The sequence below is a fragment of the Struthio camelus genome, chromosome 1 (genome assembly GCF_040807025.1).
Source record: "Struthio camelus isolate bStrCam1 chromosome 1, bStrCam1.hap1, whole genome shotgun sequence".
NCBI lineage: Eukaryota > Metazoa > Chordata > Aves > Struthioniformes > Struthionidae > Struthio > Struthio camelus.
This window is the reverse complement of record NC_090942.1, coordinates 92,369,337-92,396,719: the sequence shown is the minus strand read 5'-3', so window position 1 is coordinate 92,396,719 and position 27,383 is coordinate 92,369,337. Positions and strand designations below refer to the sequence as shown.

Below are 27,383 nucleotides of genomic sequence, written 5' to 3'. Positions count from 1 at the left end.
TTTCCTGAATGTCCTAGATTTTATTGTTAATCATTAATATTAAAAATGATTGTTACTTTAAAAAGTCAAATAAAAACAATATACAGCAAACATGACATTAGAGTATTATATACACAGCCATAATACAGAATAGTTTAACACAGTTGTACTCCTATCACATAGTTGTCTATTTTAGCAAAGAGACTACACTTTAGCATATGGCAAATAGAGGTTCTGATGTCAACTTTAGATAGCCACTTGAAGATTGCTTAAAAAACTATTATTTATAGTAAACTTAAAGTCTGGATGCAATCCCTGGTATGTTAACAGATAACACAATGCTCTTAGGATTTTTGGGAAACTGTAAGCACAAAAGGAACAAGCTATTTCTGATGCAATTTCTTATCCAGCAGGAATAGACTAGCTGCTTTTGAATGTATGTACATTCCCTCATCTCAGTTTTTCTTGTTCTTTTCAGTCCCACATCTTGTTCCAATACGTGTTTCCGATATTATCAATTTCACACACCTTTCTTAGGCCATCCTTTCTCCAGCATAACTAATATGGATATCAGATAGATACTTGGCCCATCTGTATCTCTAAAGCAGCCTCAGTTTACAGTCTTGTGAAAAAGGGACACACTGCTGTGACATTACCCAATTCAGAAACCCATTCCCAGGACTTCTATTGTGTTCTGCATGGCACAAATATAGTAACTGTATGGATTTTTCTGTACTAATGGCATTCACACGAAGGCACTTCAGAGTTACATGGTACATCTGGACAGGGGACTACAGTGATCTGATTGTGGTTCATGAGAAAATTTCAAAAATAAAATAGGACTTGAGTGCAGCTTCCTTCACATAATATGCATTGACAATGCAAACCAACCCTCTTCTTTTTGCTTCTCCACCTGCTAGAGAGAGGAAACAAGTTGAAATTCATACATTGTAAACTCCCCAGACTTGCTAGTTATCTCTGGCTTCTGTAAGATTACCCAGTTCCCTGATACTGTTTGCCATAGGCACCACGGAGGCAGGAACGCCATCTAATTCAGACACCTAGCTTAAGCCACATTCACCTTAAGTATTCTTTATTTCCCTTCTCGGGACGTTTATTTCTCTATCAAGATAGGGAGATTTGGATATCAACTTTGTTTCTTTTTATCACTAACTTGTTATTTTAGACATCAAAAAACCAACCAACCAACCAAAAAGACTACATTAGTGCAAAGAAAGCATTTTAGTGTAGTCCGTCCTTCTCTTGGACAATCAGGTACCAGAAATCTAAAGCAGTGACTTCTCTTTATGTTTGGATTTATTTATTCTTCAGCAATTGTCTTGTGCAAGGGTTAGATAAGCAATAGCTTGCTTGCCTCTTATATGTAGCTCTACTACTGCATCATGTTTACTTGAAATTCTCTGAAAACACCCGTGAAAGACTGCCAGAGGTTCCCAATTATAACACACACAGATGCCACAGTACAAACGTAGTTACAGGATTATTCACTTGTAAATAGCAGCCCTCTGGCAGCAAACAACTAGTGTCACTAGCGCTCAGGCCTCCCTTAACCAATCATCCAGAATACACAATGGTATGAATTTATTACTGTTAGCTCAGTGTATTTAGGACAGGACAGAGCTCCCTCTCCTTCTTTATCTGTCTAGCTTTCTACTTATGTAAGTATGACATAGCAATCAAGTCTTCTGATTGAAAATTTTTCAGTCTTACCTTTGGCCTTTGACTGACAGGACTTAATTTCACGCTTTCTGAAGTGGCACTTAAGGGTGAACAAGGCTTGCTAGAGGAACCTGCCGATCTGTAGACATGCAAAATGAGATTGAGAAAAACTGAAAACTGGGACTGAATGTTAAATACATATCTCAGATTCTCATCTAGTACCCTTCATCAACGGTCTCCAAAAACTTGTGATCTGTGTTATGTGAAATTGCAGGTGTTTTAAATACAAACAATGAAAACTGAAGAACCTACCAGACCTTTGTTCCATCTCTTCAGATTAGACTGTGATGAAGCCAGAGAAAATTGGTGAAGCCAAAGAAAAACATGGCAGTTTTTCCATTGTGTTAAAATTCTTTGCCATTGCTGCTACGTATGCACCCAAGCCACTACAAAAATAAATCAGTAAAGTAAATCATTTACCTTCTTATACTGGTCACACTGGCAGGGGAAGGAGTATCTTCTTTGGAGCTGTCTATAACAGATGCCATCGGAATAGACACTTCAATTGTCTTCTTTGCATTTTCTAGATGATAAATAATAGCTTAATTCTGACAAGAACACAACAACATCTCAGTATATTTATTTCATTTTCCCATTTTTTGGGGAAGACCCTCCTCACTGTTCACAATTACACATAATATAAAGAATAGACATAAAACGTCAAGCTGAAGATGCACGCAGCCCCATACCCACTTTCTGAAAATGACCAGTAGTGAAAGCAGATACTCAGAGGAACTATGGACAACGTGCTTAATACAAAATGACTCTTCTAAGGATAAGCCCTCTGGCTTTGGCAGATTTCTCTTCGTTGTTCCTTTAGATTTATGTATTTACTTTTCATGTTTTCTTTATTTACCAGGGCATTAGAAGTACTGAAAGTGTTAGGGCCCCACTGTGTGAGTCACTGCATATGCATCGGCATGCATGTGCAAACACACGTGATCTCTCCTCCCCCTCCTTCCCCGCGTCCTTCCCTTTACACTATCTCTGTGGTTTAGGAAGGGGGAAAGGGTAGGTGGCCTAGATAGAGCATGCGTGCACATGCTCATGCACAGTTTTACCTGCTATTGCAGTAACTCCATGAAAAGATTAAGAAGCCCTCATCTACTAGAGAATATTTTTGTTTATAGTTACATACAGAAGCTAATCCATGGATCTTGCTTGAATCAGCAAGAATGTTTTCTTCACTCATTTGTCTCTTCAGATGATTTGAAGCTTGCTATTTCTTTTTGCTAACGCTGGCAGTAACTCAGCAAGCTGATCTGATGGAAAGGGCACCAAAAGACCAAGAACTTTAAAACGTGGTTAAGCATTGGATAACCACTTTGCTGTGATTTTTAGAGGACTGATGTAAATGCTTGATCTTTTCCTAAAAGATTCTGCAGCAGAGAGGCCTGCTTAAAATGCTGTAAGCACTCAATAATTAAAAAAAAATAAAATTGGGAATTTGGAATACTAGGCATTTCAGGCACTGAGGAAATCTCTTGCTGCCTGTTAATAACAAAACCTAATTCTGCTCTTAAGTGACAGTGCAACAGTTCTGCAGACAAAGGCATAGCAAAGAACAAATTTACCACACAGCATGACATTTGCAGCAAGCTAACTAATTACTAAGAAACTAACTTTAGGAGAAGTTTAGGTGATATATTTTTAGCTCTCTGAAGTCTGTCACCTTTAAAAACAAGGAGTGTTTGTTCCACAGAGTCATTAAGAGCAAGTGCACTGACCACAATTGCTGATCCAATCAGTTAAAGACAGAACTCCCAAAAAGGGAAAAAACATTATCTTACTAGTTTTTGTTTCTCCTAAAGCTGGGTACTTACCAATATAATTTAAGGATGGGGGTGGAATAGCAGATATCATTGGAGAGACCACATGGGCAGCAGCTAATTTTTGCTGGTCTATCAGCTGCAACAGTTTATCACGTGCTTCTGCGCTCTGACGATTCAGCTCTGCTATTCGTTCCTCCAAGCTCTTTGGTACTGCAAGATGAGTCTACGTACAGATAATTACTTTCAATTAGAAGCCTGTAACTTGCACCTTCAGGAAGGGCATACAATATATTTCAAGTACTTTTACATATCTAATTTTTCCAACTGAAAATCAGTTCCTTAAGTAGATTATAGAGCACCTCTTCTGAAAAAAAAAAATCTCAAATTTTGTCTCTTTCACTGTCATATATCCAGGTCCTTAACTGACTAAATACAACATCACATGAAATAGGTCTTAAAACAACTGACAAAAGAGAAGGGACACTCTTAAAACATCAGTAAGCTATTGGAAAGCAGATAAGCAGAAAGGGGAATCCACCCTTTCTTTTCTATTAAATTCTCACCTGTCCCTGTGAAGTATCTAGACTAGGGTATATATTTTGTATCGCATCTGGCTGATGTAGGCCATCACCTGTTTCTTCAGAGCAGTCTCTGAATTTGCTCAGCTGAGCTTTAATAAGAGAGTTCTGCCGTGTTAGCTCAGCTATCTGTCCCAGCAGATCACTGCTCTGAGAGACCTCTTCAGCTGCGCTGTTTTTTCCAGAATCACTTGGGGAGGACAGACTGACTTTGTCTTGGGAACTCTCCAAGTCTTTGTGTGCAGGAGGAATCGGTTGCCTTTGAGAGAAGAGACATTTTTCCTCAGCTGTGCTCTGAGTTACCAGGGAGGAAGGTGAGGTCCTTTCCTTGCATGGTTCTCGTTCAGTGTTTTCAGTGGACTGAGAGATGGTCTTAAAGACTACAAACAAGAAATAAAGGAACAGTAAGGAAAGAAACACATGTCCTTATCAGGAAACTAACAGTGACTTCATTCTATCAGGCTAGTAATTTACAAGAGAAAATAATCAAGCAGGAACTTTAACATCTAACCTGAACGGAGTACGTTATGGAGTAAAATCCTTTATGCAAGCGACTGCTACAAGGACTCATCATTTGAAAGACTTAATATTTCTCATTGCAAATTGTCTTATAGCTGCATGATTTGATTAGAGTTGGAGAGAGAAGTTGAATTTCTTAGCTGATAGAAAAATGGAAACGCTCAAACACTTTGTTCTCCATTTTCCAAAATCCAGTTACCTTACCTAATAAATTATAAGTTTGCCTTTTTCTTCTTATATTTATGCTGGGCTGGCAACAAAGTACATAAATGTTTGGAATAGTAATCAGTCAGACGTTTAGTAAGCCCCTAAGAACAAGGGGATCCATTCTAGCCCACAAAAGTAGTTAGGTGTTTTTAGTGGTCATCATTAGCAAAGTGATAGCACATCACACACACACATGTGACCAGATGTTACAGTACTGTCAGCTGCAGCTCTACATATTAAGTTCAAGCTGAATTTTGTGATCAAAAGCAGAGGTTCCACATCTTGCATATGAAATAGCCCATTCCTTCCAAAGCTATAGCTTTTGCCTTTTGAACAGAGCATGACATTCAAAAATTTACAAGTAAATCTGCAGTTTTATGAATTATTTTCCATAAAGAGGCATTCTTAAGAAGTTTAACATTTGTTGACCCATTTAGCAGCCTTAACAGTAATAAAGAATAACAATACATTTCACACATAGCGAAGCTACAGTGAAGTCTGTGAAAAGAGTTTCATGCTTGTTTCAAATGACAGTCAATGTCTCATGGTTCTCAGTGGGACTGAAGCCAGATGCTGCTTTTTGCAGAAAATTACTTTTAGCTCACTTCCTCCCGAGTTTTTTTCTGTGCCTCCTCATAGCATACCAGACTACTAAAAGCTTAAACCAGCTAGACCCTACCACTCCTCTTGCCAGCTCCTTAAAAAATCAAAAGTACTTTTGGGTTATTCTTCTGACTGGAAAAGCCTTGCAAATCAACAGAGCTGAAAGCAGGCGGGAAGGAGGAGGGAAGGCAAAGAACTTCATTACTGCACCCTACTTCCTGTCAGCAACCATTGAGCTAGCTGTAAACACAATTATCTGCCTCCCACACAGGTTTACTGGGGCCTAGCACACTCAGTAAGATGCATGTGGTTATAATGACAATTTCAGGAGGAAATATCTAATCTTAAGACAGTCACAAAGGGTTCTCCCTCCTGCTCACTTCAGTAAGTTTAAGTGAGAAACTGCTTCCCTAACTATCCCTGAAAAACCTTTCTCCTTGAAAGCAACAGAATCTGAAGCCTACAGATACTGACACAAGATTGTGAGCTAATCTGGTTATCTGGCACCTCACCACAATCTCACCCAGAACTTCTTCACCCACTTCTTGTGTACTACACGAAACATGGAAAGCTGCTCCCAAACCCTTTGGAAAAGTCTCTGCTGAAAAGATAGGCTGCCTCAAAACAAGAGTACACAGCCTCCAGAGATCCTGGTTTGTCTGCATGGGCTCCAGAAGCACTGAAGTTCCAGTCTTGAATGGTGTCACCATTACAGGTGACAGAGGCTGGATTACATCACCAGCAGACGGAGATATGAGAAGATGTGCTCTGAATCATAGACAGAGAGCTACCGCAAACCATACATAATGACAATCAAAACCAGTTCAAGATAAGAATGAGAGTCTGGAATGCCACTGACAGGGCTACAGACAGTAAGACAGACAACTGCAAGGGATGATAACAGAAACTCTAAAGGAAATCTAGCAATAGGCACAGAAAGAAAAGAAATGCAGATCTGGATGCAGATACAGGAGATTCCAGTTACAGGGCCAAGATGTCTAGGCACCCAAATTAAAAATTTTCATAGAAAATATATCTCCAAAGAGAATGTGAGCCTGAGAGATTCAAATAATAATACGACACACAGACTCCCAAGTCTACTACAGCGAACTAGCGAGGGCGTGACCATCAGCTCACCATTCTGGAGGGGAGACGATTCCTGACTGCTCTTCTGCCGGGGCGGTGACAACAGTACAGCTGGCTGGAAGATGTGAGTTGGCAAACTTCTACCTGCTCCCACACTATCCGAGACACTTGGCCTCTGGAAAAATTCGACAGGCGTTTCCTTATGTGGGAATTTCAGCATATTTACTCCATTGCCCGCACCAGTCCTGGGCTCAAAATAGCTCAAAGCACTTTTCTCTAAAGAAAGAGACAAAGCAGAAATTGAATTAAAAAAATAGTCCACTAACAGCCTAGGGAAAAATCTCAGTAACGACCACTCTTTCATTCGGGTGCCTGAAAAGACAGTCTATGTTTATGTTCCCTACACACTCCTCACTTCCTTTCAATGCCCAAGTACAGAAATCTTTCACTGGAGCACAATGCAAATCTTTATCGGGCAAAAACAGCTATCACATGTAGCCTCACAAATTCAGGATACTAATAAGAGTTCTGTTAGTAGCCCATGCACAAAACTTACAGACATATGACTCATGAGGCATCGATACCTAAATGAGCTGCATTTGGTAATGTTCTCTTGAGAAAAGCAAACCTACATACTTGTCCTAATGACCCCAAGTTTGATGGCAAGAACGGTGGGGTAGAAAGAAATTCAAAACTCTTTAGAGCGTTCCAATGCTCTCGTTACGACTTCATTCAAGTCAGACTTCTCTGCAGTGAAGAGAAAAAGCTATTACTCTACACTTAACTACAACTAGTCTGTGTCTATGTTGCCATCTGTTTTGAACATACCTGGGAGGCACAGAATGAAAAGCACAAAATCAAAGTTACAGTTAGCTGTGGACCCGAGTAATTTTAATATACTTACATCCTTTGCTCCATTAGTACTATCTTTGGGTTCTCCATTAATATTTTTGTTTAGAACATTTGTTCCCAAAAGAGAAGTTGTTGGAGAATTAAGTGGGACATATCTGATCCAAAAATACAAGGGACAAAAACACTCTTCAAAGACAAAGAGCCAGAAGATGCTGTTTGAGGATATTGCTTGTGGTCCATATTACTGAGACTGAATTAAGAACTTGCCACCCTCTATTCAACGACCCTGACAAGAGACGTTTCACCTTACAGAACTGCACTTCCAAGGCATTGTCCTTGCATGCTATTTGTCATTATATCGTCCCCACACCCCTTCTTCAGCCACTCTCCTCTTTCTAGTCAATTCTATAATATAGTTAACTTACGTATGGTTTCTGCAGCAAAACCACCTAGCAGACATCAAGTATTTCACACCCAGACAGAAGCCTTAAGGGTACATGAACTCTCCTTCTGAAGGAGGTGGAGGAGGAAGAAATATTTTTGCAACTTTAGGAAGCTTCTTCTCAGGAAGCAGCCTTTTTCTAAGAAGACAGACCAATAAAGAAAGAGAATTTGGAACAGTCCTGCAAAATTGTTGAACAGGAGGATTTTGTTGGTTTGTTTGCCTTTTTTTTTTTTTTTTTAATTAGTTAATTATTATTACAAAGCTTTTTTATCCCCAAAAATGGATCTGGTATGTGGGTTCTCAGGAAGAGAACCACAGAAACAGTGAGGAAGCAAGTTTCTGAATGTCATGTCCACACAAACAACATTTAATTAAGGAATACAAATAGCTCCAAGTAACCATGGGATTCACTAGGAAGTAGTGATCTTGAGGGCAGAGGCAATGCATTTAAACAGCTCATGAGTGGAAGAGGATTTGGAGTAAACTCAATGGTAAAAGCTTAAAAGCACAGGATGAATCATGTTTTGTTAGGATGGCCATAGATACTACTGGCTTAACTTAGCCTGTGGCCATGTTACGTATCATCTAACTGATCATTCACCTCTGGTAAAACCCAAACACTTCAAACAAACAGGCTTCTTTCTGTCTGGTCACTTAATACGGCTGAGTAACTCTGCCGTTTCTGGTCAGCAGCGACCTCCAGCGGCTGAAGGGAGAACCAATCTCATACTATTTGCTACCCCTCAGGAATAGAAAGGTGGGATCCTGCTTCAGTTGGATTTTTTAGGACCCTCAAAATAAACTTGACTTTGTAAGACACCTTAACGGCAAAGAAAAAGAAGGACATCTCCCATGTGTGATGAGAGGCTACTTTTTACATTATGTATCACTTAAAAAGCTCAACCCCAGGATTTGGCTATACAGCTAACCTTGAAGTCTAGATCCAGACAGAAGGATGCCAGTGGGGAAGGAATACAGTTTTTATAAACATTTATTTTTAAATCACTTTCAAAACGGTTGTGCTCAGAGCAGAACCGTTCACTGTGGCACATGAATTCCCAGAAGTCAGATCCACGCTCACACAAAGGGTGCTTATTCAAGCAGACATCTATTAAAGTTTTCCACCACAAGGATAAACCATCCACTACTCCCATCTCCCTCCTCGCACGTGCACACACACACACACCTTGGCTGTTCGCTGAACCTTTGCTTGCAATTCCAAAATGATTTGGACTTTGTCCTCTTTTAGATTCTCCTAAAGGGAGGCCTTTCAATGCTTGCACGAGAGAGGTCAGCTGTTCATCTGTTGCTATCATGTATTGCTGAAGCTTCTTCTAAGGGAGAAAGGGCAAAAAAACAGAGAGAGAGAGAGAGAGAGAGAGAGAGAGATACAGATATATATATTCTAGGAACATGAATTAGAAAGTTATACACAACAATTAGCACGGAGAAGAAATCTGTCCTCTAAGTATCACTGCCTGAATTTGTGAGATTCCAATGAGGTATTAAATATCAGTGTCTCCAAGTTTGCTATTTACTCTCCCTCTTGCCTCAACTAAATGGTTTGGTTTTCTTTCCCTGACTCATTACCCCCATTTCCTCTCCAAAGTTGCTTTATTGCTCCATTCCCAAATGTAAACATCACACAAATCTGAGCAAATGAAAATGTAGTATTACATCCATTCTACTTTGTTGCTATAGTAGTATTACTATTACAGAAGCATGGAGGCAGATTCTTAAACCTTTAGAGGGTACATGCATATCCACCAAAGATTGTACATATGCGTCCACTTAAGTAAAGCTCAGTTTCACAGAATTAGCATTTGCCAGGCCTTAAACATTTTAAGGGAAGATAAAATGTTAACTTTCTAAACATTCCTTTCCTCCCCCCCCCACAGTGCCCATGATCATTCTCAGACTCCTTATTCAATTTTATCATTTTCTTTCTCTTTACTGTTCAAGTCTCCTGAATGTATGAGAATTCATCTAAGCCCAGATCTGCAGAACTATTCACTATTCTAATAAGTTATCCTTCCATGACAGCAGTTCCTGCAGTAGACAAAAGGAAGGAAAGAAGAAAGGAAGGAAGGCTCAGTAACTCTCAGCACCTGTACAGCAATGTTTTCTTCCCTCACTAGAAGGATTTCTGCGGTCAAAGCATCAATCAGTTCTCTATGTTCCTTCAGCATCTCCTCATGTTGCTGCCTCATCATCTCTTTTTCACGCAGTTGCGTTTCACTCTAAAAAGCAAGAAAAAGTTAAAGACCTACTTTAATCAATGAAGATTCATTTTCGGAAACAGGAAGAGTTCCATATCACATTATACTGCAACAGCTCCTCCCACTATTGCTAAAATGACTTCATCATTTTCACTACAAAAGCCAATTTTCAGGGCTTAAGAACCGTCAGTCGGATTACTCCTCCTTCCTTGTTATCCCAGAACACTGCAAGGAATCCTTTAAATTCTTGTGCTTCTGCCTTTACAATTTTTACAGCCTGCAACTACAACCACTGTCTCTCTGTATGGATACCTTTTTATAACCCACTGAATCTTTTCTATGTGGTAATGAAATAAACTCCAGATGTGCTGATGCTTGTCAGTATCCTGTGCTACTCCTTTCTAAACCTCACTAATGAACATAGGTTTGATAAAATAAAGGAGAAGGCATTTGTTTTCTAATGTTTTCTATCATGGAGAGAAAAATAGAGGATTGCCTGAGTATCTTTAACATGAACCAAAAAAGCCTATTTTGTGAGCAATTTACTTGAACACCAGGCAAAGAACCTTACTGTAAAGGATCTCTTGCCCTCAAAAGATACCATCAACCTATGAATTCAACATAGGCTGCTGTAGTAGACAGGCCTTCTCCTTCAGAAGGAAGGACGCAAAAGACTCCCTTCCATCTCTGATGAGTAAAGAAAGTGCACAATTGCCACTTTTTGGACCGCTGTAGTTAAGAGAGAGCAGAGGTTAAAGAGGCATATAGACAAACCAGAATTAACAGATGGAGCATTTCCCTAAATGGCTGCCTGCATATACTTCAGGGAATTCCTGAATTCAAGGCAAACATTTCATGTCTGAAACACAAGAGATCCTGAAAAGCAGTTGGGGTATTTTTTTCTGGTGCAGTGACAAAATAAGAGCATGAGCTGCCTATTATGCACTGTAGATTATTTTCTGCTGGCACTGGGATAGGAAGTGAAAAGCTATCTAGGAAGAAGCATTAAGGTAAAACAGCTCTGCAGGCACACAGAGAGTTAATGAATGAATAAATAAATAGATAGATATTTCTGAGAGTAAAGTGCAGATACTGTCACTGGGCACATAAAGACATGCAGATATGCGTCCTCTAAGCTTACCAGAGACCAGCCATCTGTTCTCTGATTCTTTTCCAGCTAGAGAGAACAGGTTTACACATCGTCCCAAGTGATGCAGACTGACTGATTTCAACTCTGCTGAATGAAAATGGAAAAACATAGACGCTCCCTCATTTTTTTTATCTTTAAATTCTACACGACTTACGTGTAGTCTTATTTAAGGAATTCCACTGATCCCCAACTGTGCACCGCTATAAGCGCCATTTCAGGTTATTCTTGCTTAATAGGAAGTTGCCTCTATGGATGGAAAAGGAGAGCTAAGGAATACCTACCTCTAAAAGGCCGCTGGGCATTTGGGCCCACTAATCTGATGACAGTTGGACCGCCTTTGGGATGAGAAGCATTCAATTTTTATCATCTATGCCTTGCCTGTAATTAGCTGATATTCGTTGTCAGAGATACCTTACTGAAATATGCGTACCGTGTTAAAGCTAACGTTCAGAAATACTACAAGAAAACAAACACTTTTTGAGGAATAGTCACTGCACACGTTCTGTAGACAGACTGATACTTAGAGCATTTCTCTGTACCCAAAATATTCTGCTTACTAAAGCCTTTATATGTTTATTGTTTCTGGTTATTTACAGAACTAAAGCTTGTAGCTGGATGAACAATACCACTGACGAAACAGTCCTTCATAAGGCACTTTTAAAAGCCAACCCATACAAATGCACAGATTCTGTTATGTCTTGAGTGTAAGGCCACTACTGAGAAACATTTCATGTATGTTCTTGGGAATAGCCTAAAGTAAAGAGCTTTATATTGAAAAAGTCAATTCGGCTTTGTTTAACAATAAGAGGAGAAATTACCATTCACGATGAGGGCTCAAAATAATCTTTTGGAGAAAGCAAGGCTATCACAGAGGGTAGAATTAACTTCATCCTTACAAGTTATTCAGATATTAAACTTTTACACAATCTCCTACTTATTAAAAACTACTTTTCTTTTAGAAGATTAAAAAGTCTAAAATAAACCCCATTGCCCTGAATCTGCATATACTTAGTATACAATTTTAGTCTAAGAATGGCCAGAACCTTGAATTTCAGCAGTTCCTCCTGAGAGAGTCCTTACATAGGGACAAGGATGGCTGCCTGATAAGGAGTAGCTTTTGAAAGTCATCTGCAAAGAAAATGAAGATCTAATACAGTCTTCTCTCCAAGGTGAGCATGGAGAGGAACGAAAAAGAGATGCTCAAATTCTTCCCTTTCTCTCAAATAATACCATGGCACTCTTCTGATACACTTCAAACTGCAACTTGAAACTTGCATTTAGCCACCACAGCTGTTGTATTCTCTATGGTTTGAAGAGTATTCTGCTGACATAGATATTGTTGAGACAGTGTTTCTTGGATAAGGAAACGGAAGACAACTTAGAAAAATCTTGTACAGTTTACTGATAAACCACCTATAACCTGGTTGTACATATTCTTACACATTTTCTATAGCTTAATCAGCCTTGGTATTAAACGGATCTTTCCTTTTAAAGTCAAGGTTGGGGGTGGGGAAGAAGAGACAAATCTCAAACATACCCACCACCATTCCTTTCAATTCTAAGTGCAGTCCTAAAGATTTGAGCCTAGCCTAGTGTCAGAGATGAACGTGGTAGCCTCTGAGGACTTTCAAGAGGCTTGCAGTGCTGGCTCTGCTGCGTTCTGGCCTTGTGACAATTTTGTGTGTTCACCTAGTAGCTTAGTAAAAGGACTGTGATAAAAAGTTGCAAAGCTTGATAATTTGCAACTCTTACATTCATTGTGAAAGGGAAGGGAGCAAAAAGCAAAAACATTCCCTCCCAAAACATGTCTATTTCCTTCCACATCTTTATCCAAAGTAGAGTGAAAAATCACTTTAGGCAACTCCTTCCATTAGTAAGGATCTTAGTATTAGGCAGTGGGAAAATAATTAAAAACACTTCTTAGGATATGGTATATAAAATTGTTTTCCAGGACACTGAAGATGTGAAACATTCTGGATGATACCAAAGTTTTTCTGTGAGCATCCATACTTTGGTAGAAGACTGAACAAACACAGTAGCCTCTCCAAGTGGTAGCTCAGAATAGAGGTTCACTCTATTTAATGAGTGAATGAGTAATTTAATGAAATTAATCTGAGGTCGTTAGTGGAAAAGCATTGTATGGACCTCTATTTTCATCAGAGGATCAGGTGTGACCGTCAGCATATAAATCTTGAAATTTCTGAAAGGTCCTATTTTCTTCCTTCAAGTCATGAACCAGGAAAAGAGAACGCTTGGCTTCACTAGCATCATCTGAAGAAGTATACTGCTTCAGATATGAAAAGCTCGGTGTCGCTAATGCCAGGTCAAGTCTCAAGTCACCTGCAAGTTGCGTATTGCAAATGGCAACAGCTGGCTAGTACCTTTCAAATAAAAAGCACTGTGTAATACAAGCTTTCCAATTTTCCACAGAAAAATACTTAGTGCTCCCAGAACGAGGACTGAGACAACAGAAAAAAGATCCAAGAAATTCTACACTCAGATCAGAGGTAGGAACCTTAAAACATAACACCAGAAGACATTTTGAGTTACAGCACCCAATAAATACATGATGTTATAACAACATGCTATCACCAGTTACCACAAGTTACTGCATCCAACTCTTTCTCCTGCCCGTCTCCCCAAAGTTCCTGCCCCTAGCAGTGGGGGCTAAAAAGGCAATATGACAACTTTTGCTACCGTTTACAGCCCTGCATGTTAAAGGAAGCTAGAACCAATTTTGTGTTACTTTAATACACACATACATACGCTGCAGCAGCTCAGGAGCCACTATACATCCTGTTAAGCCATGCCACTACTAGAGAAGGGCAGAACTCGCAGTTAGTTGTGAAGGGATAATCACAAAGACATTCAGGTCTTCAATGTACAAGTAATATCAAGGCTCACGTGCAACGGGAAGGCAAGGAAGAAAATCAGTTTGTAAACAAAGCTTTATAGTTAATATCATGCTACAACTCTGAACATATTTAAGTGACACGTTTTAAAACTATTTCCATGAGTATTTTCTGCTAGAAGTTCCCGGGAGACTTTCATTGCAGTCAACTCCTCCCTTTTCATTAGGGATACCTGTTTCTAGCAGATGAAAAGTTTTACCTCTTCTTACCACTCTACAGAAGCAATTCAAAGTTTTCTCACCTCTTTGAGGTAGCGCATTAAGCGACAGAGAGCATTCACCAGTGATAAGGTAAATCCAGTGAGACCTTCATTTCTCTGAGTTTTCTGAACCTCACGGCCTGTGCATTGCTCATATTCCTCCAATTCATGCTCTACTTCGTGTATCATGCAATTGAGAACATCCAGGGTGGATTTACTGTCCCTTGGAAGGCCAGTGGGGATTGAATTAGCATGAGAATCACCTGTCCTCTGTCCAGAAGAGTTCTGTGCAATTTGTTTCCTTTTCACTAGGGAGGGGGAAAAAAAAAAAGTCCTTGAAAGTTCAACTCAAATAGAAAGCTTGTAATCTCAATGAAATTACATTAAGTGTTTGTTGAAATAAGTCAAGGAGAGGCCCTCTCTGGCCCTGAGCTATAATGGATCATCAAAGAACATCCCCAGTTACTCATGTTATTTTCAGATCATCAGAAAAGAAAACAAAAAAAAACCACTCCTCACATTTTCTGGCATCATAGTAGTACCTCTCAAGAATCATGGTTTGCTGCTTTCATATTAGATACCTACTTAACACTTTCAGCTTTCTTAGTTAAAAGCATAGAAACAGTTTGCTGGTGAACTGTCAGTGAAAAATGATCAGCTGCTTTCAGGTCTCACATTTATACCAATCTCTCCATGCTATGGATTTGTATCTAATGTCAATCCCCATATGCAAATACACGTTGACTAAGTAAAATGAAAATCATCATAAATCTGTGCAACGTAGCAAAGAGAAGAAAATGGGAGAGCACAAAAGCACCACATTGGAGACAACAGTACGGCTAGCAAGGAAACATGGTTCCTTGAGTTCCCAAGGACTTTGTTTTGTCAATGAAAACGCAGATTATGTTGGAACATATTGCCTAAAGGGGCTATGGAATGTCAACTTTGGAGGTGTTCAAAACTCAGCTGGACAAGACCCTGGGCAACCTAATCTAACTTTGGAGTTAGACCTGCTGCGAGCAGGAAGTTTGACGATAGGACTTCCAAAGGACCTTTCAACCTACATTTTCCTATGACTTAAGGACCTTGGTCAAATGCAGGTATGTTATTTTTAAAAGTACTACACCTTTTGCTGAAATTTGCTTTTGTTTCCTTGAGTCTGGGTTCAGCACTTGTCTCACAGTGTAAGCAGAATCTGCAGTCTCTTCTCCCTCTTCATTCAGAAGCCTTGAATGAATTCTCTTGACTACACCAGTAGCGTTGAGGGCTGATTTAAAAACAAAATGAAAAGCATACACAGAAAACATTTCAGGTATTTTCTTAATAGCAAAATGTTTCCAAGCAATTATACGGAAATACTGCCCTTTTTTGTCTAGAAATTCATCTGAGCTAGATTAGCACGTCTCTATCTCTCACCCACACCAAAAGGAATTCCAGGTAAGATCCTGCTAACAGCTTAATATCCCTTGAGAGGCTGAGCTTTAGTAAATCCAACCTGAATGTTCCAATGATGGAGAAGCAGTCGTCGGAGTCAAAGGTACATTTGCTTCCTGTGATAAGGTAGTTTTTCTCATTTCCTTTTCAGTCCATAACTGAGAATCCACTGAAGAATTTTTCTCTCTCAATAACTGGAGTAGCCTACATTCAAAACAAGCATAGCAATGAATTGTAATATGATAATATGATTGTAGGTAATCTTTACAATCTAAAGAAAAGCTTTTTGAAAAAGCTGAAACTCTTCATTCGAGTTCCCCATTCACAGTCTCAAGACTGCAGCAAAGGCTTTCCCTGGAATTCTGAAGCTGGGAACATACCTGTAATTTATGAAGAAAAACAAAAAAAGTAACCTAACTATTCTCACACAGCATCCTTTTAACTCTGTCTATTTCAAACATTAAGGAGATGGAAACCTGAATGAATATATTTGCACTGACCTGTCAGAGTTGATGCTGGATTTGAAATTCAGAGAGTCGTGCTGTTCATCTTCTGATTGACAGATGGATGATGTTTCTTCTTTCACCTCATTAAGAGCCTTTTTTAGGAAACAAAAAAGAAAACAAAAGGGATCTCAGCAATTTCAAACTCTATAGGAATAAATACTAACTTGTTACATTTTTGTGGAAGTACTTCAAGAAAAAAAAAAAAAGAAAAAGGAAAAACAAATCCTTTGTTTCAGTCCCCACCCCCAAAACAAAGTTAAAAGAACACATCTCAGTGGGAAGGTTTTGAGGAACTACATGAGAAACACCGATATTGACAATCGTCTCAGAAAAGATCACAACAAGTAAAAGTTCAATACCCAATCTTTTATTTAGATAAGAAAGGTCACACACACGTTGTAGGCTGGAAAACAAAACAAAACAAAGTTTTAAGGGCTGTACCATAACAAATATAGAGAAATAGCAGCCGGACATGGAAAAGGCAATCTAAATTATAGCATTTCTAAAATTTCAGTCATTTGACTTTAGACGCTAGACAACCTTGGAATGAAATCTGCATAATTACATTTACATTCTATGTATAAAAAAGCAACCAGAATGAAATACAATCCTACATAAAACATTCATGACAAAACTTAAGAGTAATCAAATTTGGAATTAGGGTTTCTGCAACTTCCAGAATTCTATCTTAGCGCGTAGGCCTCACCAGATGGCCTTCAACCAGGATTTTCATAGGCATATAAAGGAAAGCAAATTTCATGGAAGCTCAGCAGACACTTACCAGCACTATTTTCTTTCAAAAATCTAAGCCTATTCTGCAGCATGTATCCAGTGATACTACACTGTATATAAAATTCACAGCTTACAAAAATAAGTCATTGTATTAAAAATACACACACATACACAAAGACATGACAGAGTAATACTGCAACTCAAATCGCACACATTCGTGCAAGCTAATAGGAAATAGAATTAGAGAACCATGAGACTATGACAGCAGTTTCGGTAGAAAAGGCACTTTCATTGTACAATCCTTTTGGTTTTCATCACAGTGAGCTACTTTTCAGAAGTTTCATATGCTTCTTCTCAGCCCAAAGTAAGCATTCCTGGTGTATAATTCATGTTATGAGAAGAAAACAAAACACTGAAGTAATCTAAATAATGAGATTAAAAATTTTCTTTTGAAACAAATCTAAATAATTGTAAAATAATGTGAAGTATTTAAAGTTTACCTTGAAGGACTATCAAGGCTGCAAAGTTAACTGGGGCACCTTTACATATGCATGATCAGAAATACCTCAGAGCCCAGCTGGCTATGCACCCATGCATGCTGGCACAACTAAACCTCACAGGCATATTTCAGTAGGTGGCAATTAGTTAAGTGGCACAAGACTTATTTCCTCCAGTCTGCAATTAGTTTGTCCTCTTCCTGATAGTCTCACTATTTAAAAGGGAGAGCATACTAACACGAGACATAATAAGTTGGTGTTTCTCATACTCAAAGGTTAAGAAATCTAAAATCAAGATTCCCAGACCCACACAAAATAAATTCACCTCCACTTAATGCCTTTTTTCCCTACATGTAATCAAGACAGCATACAATGCACAGAAGAAAGGTTTAGGTCTGCTTGGAAACCCTTCCTTTGAATAACCTCATTTTGCACAAATAAAAAAAAACCCACAGGACATGCATGGAACTGCACATACATTACCTGGGAATCCATGACAGATTCACTAAGGATGGAAAGCTGAGTAGGAGGATCATGTTTTTGTACAATGGGTCCTTGAGAAGATTCTAGGCCACAGTTAGGAGCCATTGTTACATTAGGAAAACCTAGAGGAATCAGACAAAATAGGGAAGTACAATACACAGAGGACTCAGTCTGTATTATGTCTCAGGACTTCATACCAAAAAAACGAGTTTGTGCGCTTCTGCACAAAAAGGGTCACAGGGATGTAGGCTGCTTCTGAGTAACTGCCAACAACCAGCCATAGAGTTATCTTAATATATTCAGTCATATACTGGGGTTCTTTCTTTCTCCCCTGCTTAAACAAGCATGTGCAGAAAAAGCATACAGAATGAAATAGTCATTATAAGCAAAGGAGAATGGCAGCCTACAGAGAAAAGAATCTAAGCTTAAGATCTTATATGTAAACCGCCAATCCTGCCTTCCACCAGGATATGGACTCAAAGGACAGCATAAGAAAAGGAGAAGCCTTGTTTGTGAGTTACTGATAAGTCACAAAAGCAAGAGGTCAACCCACGTAGCAATGAGAATCAGAACTACTATAGTGGATCAAACTAGTGCTCTGTGTAGGCCAGTAACTTTGACTGTAGAAGTGGCCAATGTAAGACGTTTCATAGTAAGCGATCAGAAATCCCACAATGGACCAATACAGTGGGATAACTGGCCACACTTCACTCTCCTGTGCCACGTTAGGTGTTACCCTCATCTGCGTGTCATCCAACATCAACAGGATCGATTCTACTATCTTAGCTCACCAGATCAAAATACAGTTAAAAGAATGCTCAAAATACAACTTTGTAAAGCAAGACTACTTACAAAAAACAATGAGATAATCTTAAAGGTACTACCATATACAAATGAGATGATCTACCTGTTCGCCTGCGAGGAGCATCCCCAAACAAGTCTTTTACCACAGCCATAACCTGATCAGATCGCTCCAGCACATCCTGCAACTGGTACTGATCAGAGAGAATCTGAAAGTACAGCATATAAGGAAATATTTCATACTGTGCAGACCGATTTGTACTTTGTTTTCGGTAGCGTTCTTCTAAGTAGTTAGCAAGAAAATAGCTAACAAGACAATGCTTACTAAGTTTGTACTGCACAATTAGATCCTTATTGAGACAGATGAAAAGACTATATACTTCATTCTGAGCGACTACAATCATTTCTGAAAAACAAGGTGAATAAACAGTTATTACAGCCATCTGGGGTCCCCATCAGCCTTGACTCTTTCTTATTACAACCAATCCTTTCCTCTCACTCTCTTCTTCTGCCCCCAGCCCAAAGCAAACTAGAGGCTAGGTGTTTAGGACGTGCTCACCTAAACGAAGACATACGCCTGGCGATTAGAAAGTCAGTGTACAGCTTCAAATCATTTGATCTCAACGCTGTTGAGATAGACACTTATTCACCTCTGACGGATACCCAAAAAACGTGAACCATTTGATTAGATCCACACCACTTCAAACAGACTTCTTTCAAACACCCTTGACTGTTGAAAATCCTGTCTAAAAATTAAGCCACACAACTTCTTAAAAGTTTCAAAAGATATAAATACAGCTGCTTACACCTGGCAACACAAGATGTTTTGGGAGTCTCCACTTCTTTCTCACAAGATACAGGTTCTATTCAAGAACCTTCTCCCAGAGAAGTTCATCACTGGAACTACGACAAGCGAGCTTAAGGAGGGAGGTCTCTGAGTTTAAAGAAAAAGTCAATCAGCTACTGTAAGCTGAATGGAAGCTGACTGGAGAAATGGCTCCCATGGGCCGAGCACAACTGAAAACTCCTCTCTCACTTGTAGTTTCTTGCACAGAGTTTGAAATGGCGACATCATAAAATTATATACACAGCTTTGGAAGAAACACTTTTTAAACACCCAAGAGGAGATCAGATGTGTAAATGATCTCCACTTCATCACGGTTAGTAAAATTCATCAAGAGAAACTGCAAATACTTTAGAAGTTGCCACAGAAAAGAGAGGCTCATTTATGCCCTCCTACATAAAATTTGAGAACAGCGTCAATTTGTGCTCACCCAGGAATCACAAGAGGGACTGGACCGCTGCTGTTTCAAAGCTCTATATGCTCCATATTTTCCTTCAGTGTCCACTGATAAGTTTGCTAATGTTTTATATTCAGCCTCATTCAAAAAATTCAAGCAATGGCATTTTACCTGCTTTCTGCTCATTCTAATATGCCTTGTTAGGTCAGGAAGTTGCCCCATATACTGTTTCCATGCCTGACCTGTCTTTTGAGCCTGAACTACATTGCAATATATCACACTTTTCCTCACAACCAATTTAGTAAAGCAACGAATATCCATCTCTCAATCACCTCACATAATCCACTCTTCTGAGTCACTATTCAGTTTTTTACACTCAATATTAACTAAATCCAGGTTTTTTGTTTAGCAATTTGATATCAAAATGATGTAGAATTTTAATCATTCCAGACTTGCAGAAGGAACAAAAATTACCCTGCTCCAAAACATGTTTTTTTTTGTGTAAGGCAATTAAAATTAAGGTAACATATGTAATCAGACAAATATTATCCCAATTAATTTGTTTTCACCCTCTCTACTAGATCTCTTTCAGCATCAGCAGTTTCCTAAGCTTCTCCTTCCTGCTGAACACGTTAGGAACATTTTTAAGGCACTGTTCCCAAGGTAAATTAATTCATGTTTGGTTGTGATTGGCAGAAAACAAGATGACATTACCCATCTAATCTCACTAGGCCCGTTGACGTGCTTTGCCATATTCACTGACTGCTATACCTTCTCCCAGTTTAATTTTAATGTAATTCACAGGTGATACTAATCTTCCCTCATGCTTCAGACTGTTACTAAAGATAATTAAACGGGACTAGTCCTAACCCTCCCCGTAACAGAACCCAATCACCACCTACCCTTTAATATAATACACTAATGTTATTTTAAACTGAAGTTATGGAAGCAATTGGTGTGGTGACTACACATTGACTATCCATAGCAACAGAGACCAGTTCAAATTATTTGTTCATTTAGATTTTTAGGCAGAAAAATCCAGAAGATTATAAACACTATTTCACTCATCCGTTAACCCCTTTCACTCCCTTTATCTTCAATCCCCAACTACAAGAAAAAAAGAAATCCCACACTAACAGCAGCATCTCCCTAGTTTTCTCTCTGTATCTTCTGCAGTTGAGTCGGAGTCAAGAGGCTTAAGAAAGTCGAGCTCTCACAGCAGTAAACAAGGAGAAAAATATTACCAAGATGAGATAGACAAGCAGACAATCCACAGTGGTTGAACTGTACTGGGAGACTCGGAGGGAAGAGCGTCCCCAGTTACTGCGAACGGTAGGACCCAGCAACGAATAGGATTTAAGCTGTGGATAGGGGAAAATACTGACTTCTCCATCTATCTTTTCCTCTACACACAAAGAGAGGCCAATGTTTCTAAAAGCAAAACCCAGGTGTGTCCCACCCTGCCTGGCATTAGCAGAAATATGGTATGCTGATAAAAAGCCATCTCTTAAATACGAGGGGGAAAGACTCAGGGAGAATTAAAATTGTGCATTGGCATTAGAAATTGCAAGAAATACGGGAGACTGTTTCCTAACCATTAGTTTTACATCTAAATTACAAAGTCATGTAATAGGTAATCCAACCATTCCTTAGAGCTGGTGGTCTAACCTACCTTTGTGATATGTAATTTGCTTCTGGATGGAAGTATTATTGAACCTGTTGCTATTACATTAAAGGATTTTGTATAACAGTCCACAATTTTATTTGAATACTCCATTAAAATGCATTTGGCAGAAAAATATGAAAATAACAAACGTCAAAATTAAAGTTTGATGCTTGATTAGCATGATACCCTTAACGCAGATACTGCCGTGTTTGTGGAGAAACAGGCTTCAAACAGTTATCTAGTTGGTGATCTTTAATTCTAAGTACTTTCATTTGTTTTTGTGCTATGCTTCAATGTTCTCAGAATTCAGAGACTCCTGAAAACTTGTAAAAATGAGAGGAAAGAAGGAAGAGGTCTTTGACGGTCAACCCACTGCACACTTACAGGACCACTGAATGATCATTTTAACTGCCAGATGAACATTGTACATTAGCATTCTTTGCCAGTAAAAGCAATTCTCAGTTTGACCAAATGTTTATGAGGTCTGAAAGCTAACGAGTAAACATATTTTGAAATTGGTTTTCATAATATGTGGCAAGGAATCACCTGCTGTGCGAAACAAAAGGATGATCTGAAGCAGTGATAAGCTACTGTCTCTTATCTAAGCTTGGATTTGCTGATACAGTGAAAAATTCAAAAGCAAATTAAATAATATTAACATTTACAGACAGGATGCTTCAGACCTGCCTAAGGAATAAGAAGCTTGACTCCCAGGTGATAAGCTTGTCTGCTAGCAACTATAGCTCACCAACCTTTGTTTCGTCACTTGTTCTTCTAGACAAGTTCTTCCCACACTGATTTCTTACCTCACTCTTTCTGCCCCTATGACTCTGCCTTTTCTTTATTTAAATGCAGAAATGGCAGGTGAAGACCTCCCCCTCACCTCCCAAAAGAAATATTCATGTTTCCATCAAACAAAGAAATATATGTAGGTAGGCAGAGGAGAGGAGGAGACAGCAACAGGAGTACAAATAATGCATACATATAATGCACACAAATAATGCGCACAAATAATGAATTGTGAAAACAATTCAGAGTTTAACTCTGCAAACAATTCTTTACACAAACAGGACTGCAGTGTTAGAGAGGGCAAAGCCAGGCAACAAGGAAGAAATCAGCAACTGTATAGATCAGTTAAGATGTTATACAGCCTATTCCAACCACTGCTTTATTGAAACAGCACACAGCATGTAGAAGAGGGAGCACGTCTGCAGACAGGGAGTCCGACTAGCCAATAAGAAGAGCAAATTCTGACCTACGCGCAAGAGTGGGTTTACACTACTACCGCAAATTATCTGGAACAGGAGGAAAGATAGGAAAATACAGCTGTGTTTGCTTTGTCAAGCTAGCTAGGCTGAAAGTGCACATTTAGCTCTCACCTCACGCATCAGAGTCAATTTCCTTTTCTCCAAGGAACCGGGAGCCACTTGTTTTTGCTTCTTCCATTTTCTTCTCAGTGCTTTCTCTTGCAGTTCCAGATGCACCAGTGCTTTGTTTTTTGACTTGTGTAACTCATGACGACGCAGCTACAAAAACATTAAAGAATCCAGTTCAAAAAATCAAAGGACAACCTAAAGCAGAAGCAGCAGGACAATGCTAACAAATACTTTTTCTTGATTTTTCCGCTCATGCACTGGATACCATTTAAATGTCATGCTAATACCAATGACCGCCTCACGAATATCCGTAAGTGTCAAATGCCATCAGGACCAACCAAATTAATAAAGAAATTTTATTTACTCCAAAGGTAAGGGAGGAAAAGTCTGTTTTTGTCTACCCGATCTCACTGACTCGGCAAGAGTTTTCTCAGCTGTAAAGAGAGGAAAAACAAACACTCCCACCTACAATATATGTAAAAGGCACAACGCTTTTTCCTAATTTACACCAGTGTCAATCATCAGCGACATTCTCTCTCTTCCTCCAACAATGAGACACATATGCTCAGTTTAAATAAGTAACAAATTAAATGTGACATGCTTGTTCAAATGTCTGGAGGCTATCAAGCCCATCATTTATAGAATCAAGTCTCTCTTCCCTCTCATCTCCATCTGTCCTGACTAGCCTCTCAAAAAATACAAATTTATATCAGCAACAGCTCATACTGCCTATCCCATCCTGGTAATCAGGGCTACCAGCAAAAATTAAGTGGTGTGCTTTTATGCTTATGTTATGCTTTGTAAAGAATAGTCATCGAGTATAAAAAAGTGATCTAAAATTGTTTAAAGAAAAACTCAACATCCTCAGAATTAGAGAAATTCTCAGAATAAAACGTGTTTTTCAGTCCTTTCAGCAGAGATGAGACTTAACTTCAGACTAATCCCCTGGGGTTTCATTTATTTTATGACGGTAAATACTTTACTGAAACAAAAACACGGCTAGCACTTCCTAATGGAGAGAGGAGACTGAAAAAATCTGGTTGCCAGAGAGATAAATGTAAACGTAAGACACCATAAATAAAGAACTAACACTAAAAGCCTAACATTTTCAGAAGCTCAAGAGAGGAGATTAAACATTGCTAGACAAATATTGCAGTAAATACAGCAAACATTTATGCTAGACAATCAGATAAATCACCTAGAAGAGAAGCAATAATAGATTTTTAACTCACTATGTCCTCAGGAGTTGCTCGATGGACTGTCAAATCATGGACAGTACTCTGCAGAAAGGAAGAGGAGAATACATAAAAAGCAAGAACAGAGGAGGAATTGGATTTAAGTTTCATTAAAAAAATCCTTAAATTACAACTTAAATAGTATAAAATTACACAACAGTATATTTTTATAACGTCGTAAAGCATTTGCTAGCAAAGCAAACAATCAGCAAAAATGGTATCCCTATCAAGACTGTGCATCTTAATCTAAAGCAATAGCAGGTTCCAGATTAGAAGACACAACCTTAAGCAGACCAGGGAAGTGAAAAGGGTAACAAGCCCCACAGATGTTAAAATTAATCAGCCATGACAGCCAACAAAGGTAGTACTAAGTCTTCTGTCTGTAGGCAGGGCCACTGTAAAAAGGGTCAGAAAACCCCTGGGCTATAAAATCATTGCAGTTATACTCATGCCATGCACACAAAATTCCCTGTCACGGTATCCTCTCCCCACAAAATCCACACAGACACACAAATTGGGCATCTCTATTTGTAGTTTCCTACACCTGTGTGTTTACATGCTAAGGCTGTTAGAAACTGTAGCTATCGGAAAAACGTACTGCCTTTTTCTTCTCTTCTTTTTACTCAGGCCAAGGTTGAACAAAACTGTAAATCCATCTTTAATGGCCTCCTACCAGATCAAAAGCGCCACAGCCACACGATACAAAGTTTCATGAACCTCAATACTTTCTGCTGGTTCAAGGCTGGTGAAAAAGGCTGGGGGAGGGGGGAAATCACAGAACTCTATACTAGATTTATACCACATTAAGTATTTTCACCAGAAGAGTAGTGCAGCCCTAAATAAGCTACCGAGAGATGCGGTGGATTCTCCATCCTCAGAGATTTTGAAGCTTCAGCTGGAGAGAGCATCGATCTAGCTGACCTAGTGTTGGTGACAATCCCAGTCCAAGCACAACATCGGCGATCTCTAGAGGTTCTCTACAACCAGTACTGCTATGATTATAGAGAATCACCAGTCCTTCTGCACCTGGTGGAAAGTCAACGTGAACCACATGCCACCCAAAAGGCACAATCCGGCACCCGTGCCAGATCCAGGTCAGGCTCACTTTGCTGCCCAGCTCGGCCCCAAACAGACCTGACAGCAGCCACAGCCCCGGAGGGATGACCAGGCATGCCGAAAGTTTTTCCAGAAGCCAAACTCGGAGGCAACCCGGCAAAACTTCGGGCCGCCAGCGAGGGCTATAGGCGAAGCCTAAGCCACCAAGGGCAAAGCGAGACGAGGACAGCAACCACCGCACTCGACCCCGGGACCGGCTGTGCCGGCTGCCCGCAGCAGGAGGAGGTGGAGGAGGAGGAGGAGGAGGAGGAGGAGGAGGAGGAGGAGGAGGAGGAGGAGGAGGAGGAGGTCCGGCTCGGCACCCGCGAAGGGGCAGCACTTACGTCCCAGTCCCGCTTGGCCGCCGCCGGCTTCCTTGGGCCCTTCCTGCCCGGGGCCCAGGGCCCGCGGGGCCGCGGCCCGCGCAGCAACGACATCAACGGCCGCGGCGGAGGAGGAGGTGCAAGCAGGCTGCGCGCGCCCGCCCGCCCGTTGCCGTGGCGACGGGGCCGTTTCCCCCCGCCCCTGAGGGGAGGAACGCGGGCAACGGCTCACCCCGCCTCGCGCGCCTCTAACGGCCGCCGCGCGCTGCGCCGCCCGGCTCCGCCTCGGGCCAGGGCACCCGCCTTCCCCAGCGTAACCGCCCCGCGCTGCTTCCCTCCTCCGCCACCGCCACCACCGTGCTCCACTGACGCCCTTCACCTCAAACCATCTGACCCCCGGCCCTGCGGTGAACCTGACCGGGGAATCCCGCTCTCCTCCGCCCGAAATGTGGGTCCTATGTCCCCCCCCCATCCCGCCTCCTTACGGCGTGCTCTCCCCCGGCTTGGACTGGTACTGCAGCTCCCTCTCTGCTCGGCTTCTCTAACCGCGGCAGGGAGGCAGCAGTGAGCCGTGCGGGGGAACATCCTCTGTCCCTGCTGGCAAGGTCTGCCCGTCTTGCCTTAATTTTGCTGCTCGTTTATTTCATTAATATCCCGCCTTACTGCAAATACCCTCCCAAGCCATTTTTTAACGTCCTGGTAAAGAAACCCGGGAAATTTCCCCCCCCCCCCCGAAAATGTATTTCAAATCCCTTTAAGGATGATTACGAGCAGAATGTCACACAAGCTAATGAAATTAAGGAAACGTCAAATTAAAGAGTGGCCTTTGATTGTGTTTCAACAAATATAGATCTCATTAGCTGTCTCACTGAGAAAGTGTATACCTCCTTACCCACAAGGAATATTCAGCTTCCAGAAAGAAATCTGCTGTTTTCAAAAGAGTTACTTAGCTTACACAAGAGTGCAATATCTTTCTTATAGACTTGACCCACAAATATGCAACAGATCCTCCACTTACCTAGGTCACACACGTAGAGACAAGATGTAAATTACTCTGAAGGGTTAGAGCTAACATTTTTTATTACGGGGTGAGCTTAATATTTTATCTGTTAGAGGTGAAAAGTGAAGGTGTAAGTATTATCACCCTTTCATTCAAAACTGCTTTCTTACTCAAAAAGAAAAACTCCCTTTCACTAAGATTTCCTAATTCTTAGGGTCCTCATCAGTCTAATTCTGGGCTTATTAACATCACTGTAAAAATCCTCTTGTGAAGATGCCCATGCTACTAATCATTGCGCTGCTAGGAGGAATTGCTCTGCATGGGAGAGAAGAGGAGAGAAGAGGAGAAGACTGAAGTTCTGAAAGGAGAGAAAAAATGACAAGGAAATACCATCAGTGAATGACCTCAGCTGAAGTGCTGCCAAGGTGGCTGATCACTTTTTATATTGGAGGTTGCACCTGAACTTCAGTTTCCATCTAGGCATACCCACAGATATCATATGCAGCCTCAACCTGAGCATCAGACTTCAGCCTATGGTAGAAACAAATCCCTGATCCTGGGCATACATGCAAGGCAAGGCACTGGAAAAACTGGAACTCAAAAGCATGTAAATTAAGGACACACTGAGAATTCTCTCCTAACACAGCTTTAAATTATCTTGAAGAATAAGGTCTATTGGAAAGAAAAGAAAGCAATAAAGACAAATAGATCAATCCACTCTGGAGTCTCCTAA

The 27,383-nt window shown here is 40.2% G+C and overlaps 1 protein-coding gene across 7 annotated transcripts; it reads right to left on the bottom strand.

The window, feature by feature from the left end:
• Positions 1-25,848, bottom strand: SPICE1 (spindle and centriole associated protein 1). Of its 7 annotated transcripts, none has more exons than XM_068957702.1 (17): positions 25,672-25,848; positions 24,230-24,277; positions 23,001-23,147; positions 18,821-18,923; positions 17,914-18,035; positions 16,196-16,293; positions 15,757-15,899; positions 15,388-15,528; positions 14,304-14,569; positions 9,890-10,021; positions 8,968-9,115; positions 6,536-6,760; positions 4,055-4,449; positions 3,543-3,714; positions 2,140-2,242; positions 1,711-1,798; positions 1-895 (listed from the first exon to the last, which is right to left on the bottom strand). In XM_068957702.1, the coding sequence occupies exons 1-17, from the start codon at positions 25,762-25,764 to the stop codon at positions 839-841; spliced, it is 2,481 nt and encodes an 826-aa protein (XP_068813803.1). In that variant the 5' UTR covers positions 25,765-25,848; the 3' UTR covers positions 1-838. The 7 variants fall into 7 exon arrangements, with proteins under 7 accessions (XP_068813803.1, XP_068813817.1, XP_068813813.1 ...); XM_068957716.1 differs by having other exon boundaries at positions 1-892; positions 25,672-25,826; XM_068957712.1 differs by having other exon boundaries at positions 8,968-9,112; positions 25,672-25,826.
• Between the last annotated feature and the right edge of the window lie 1,535 nt (positions 25,849-27,383).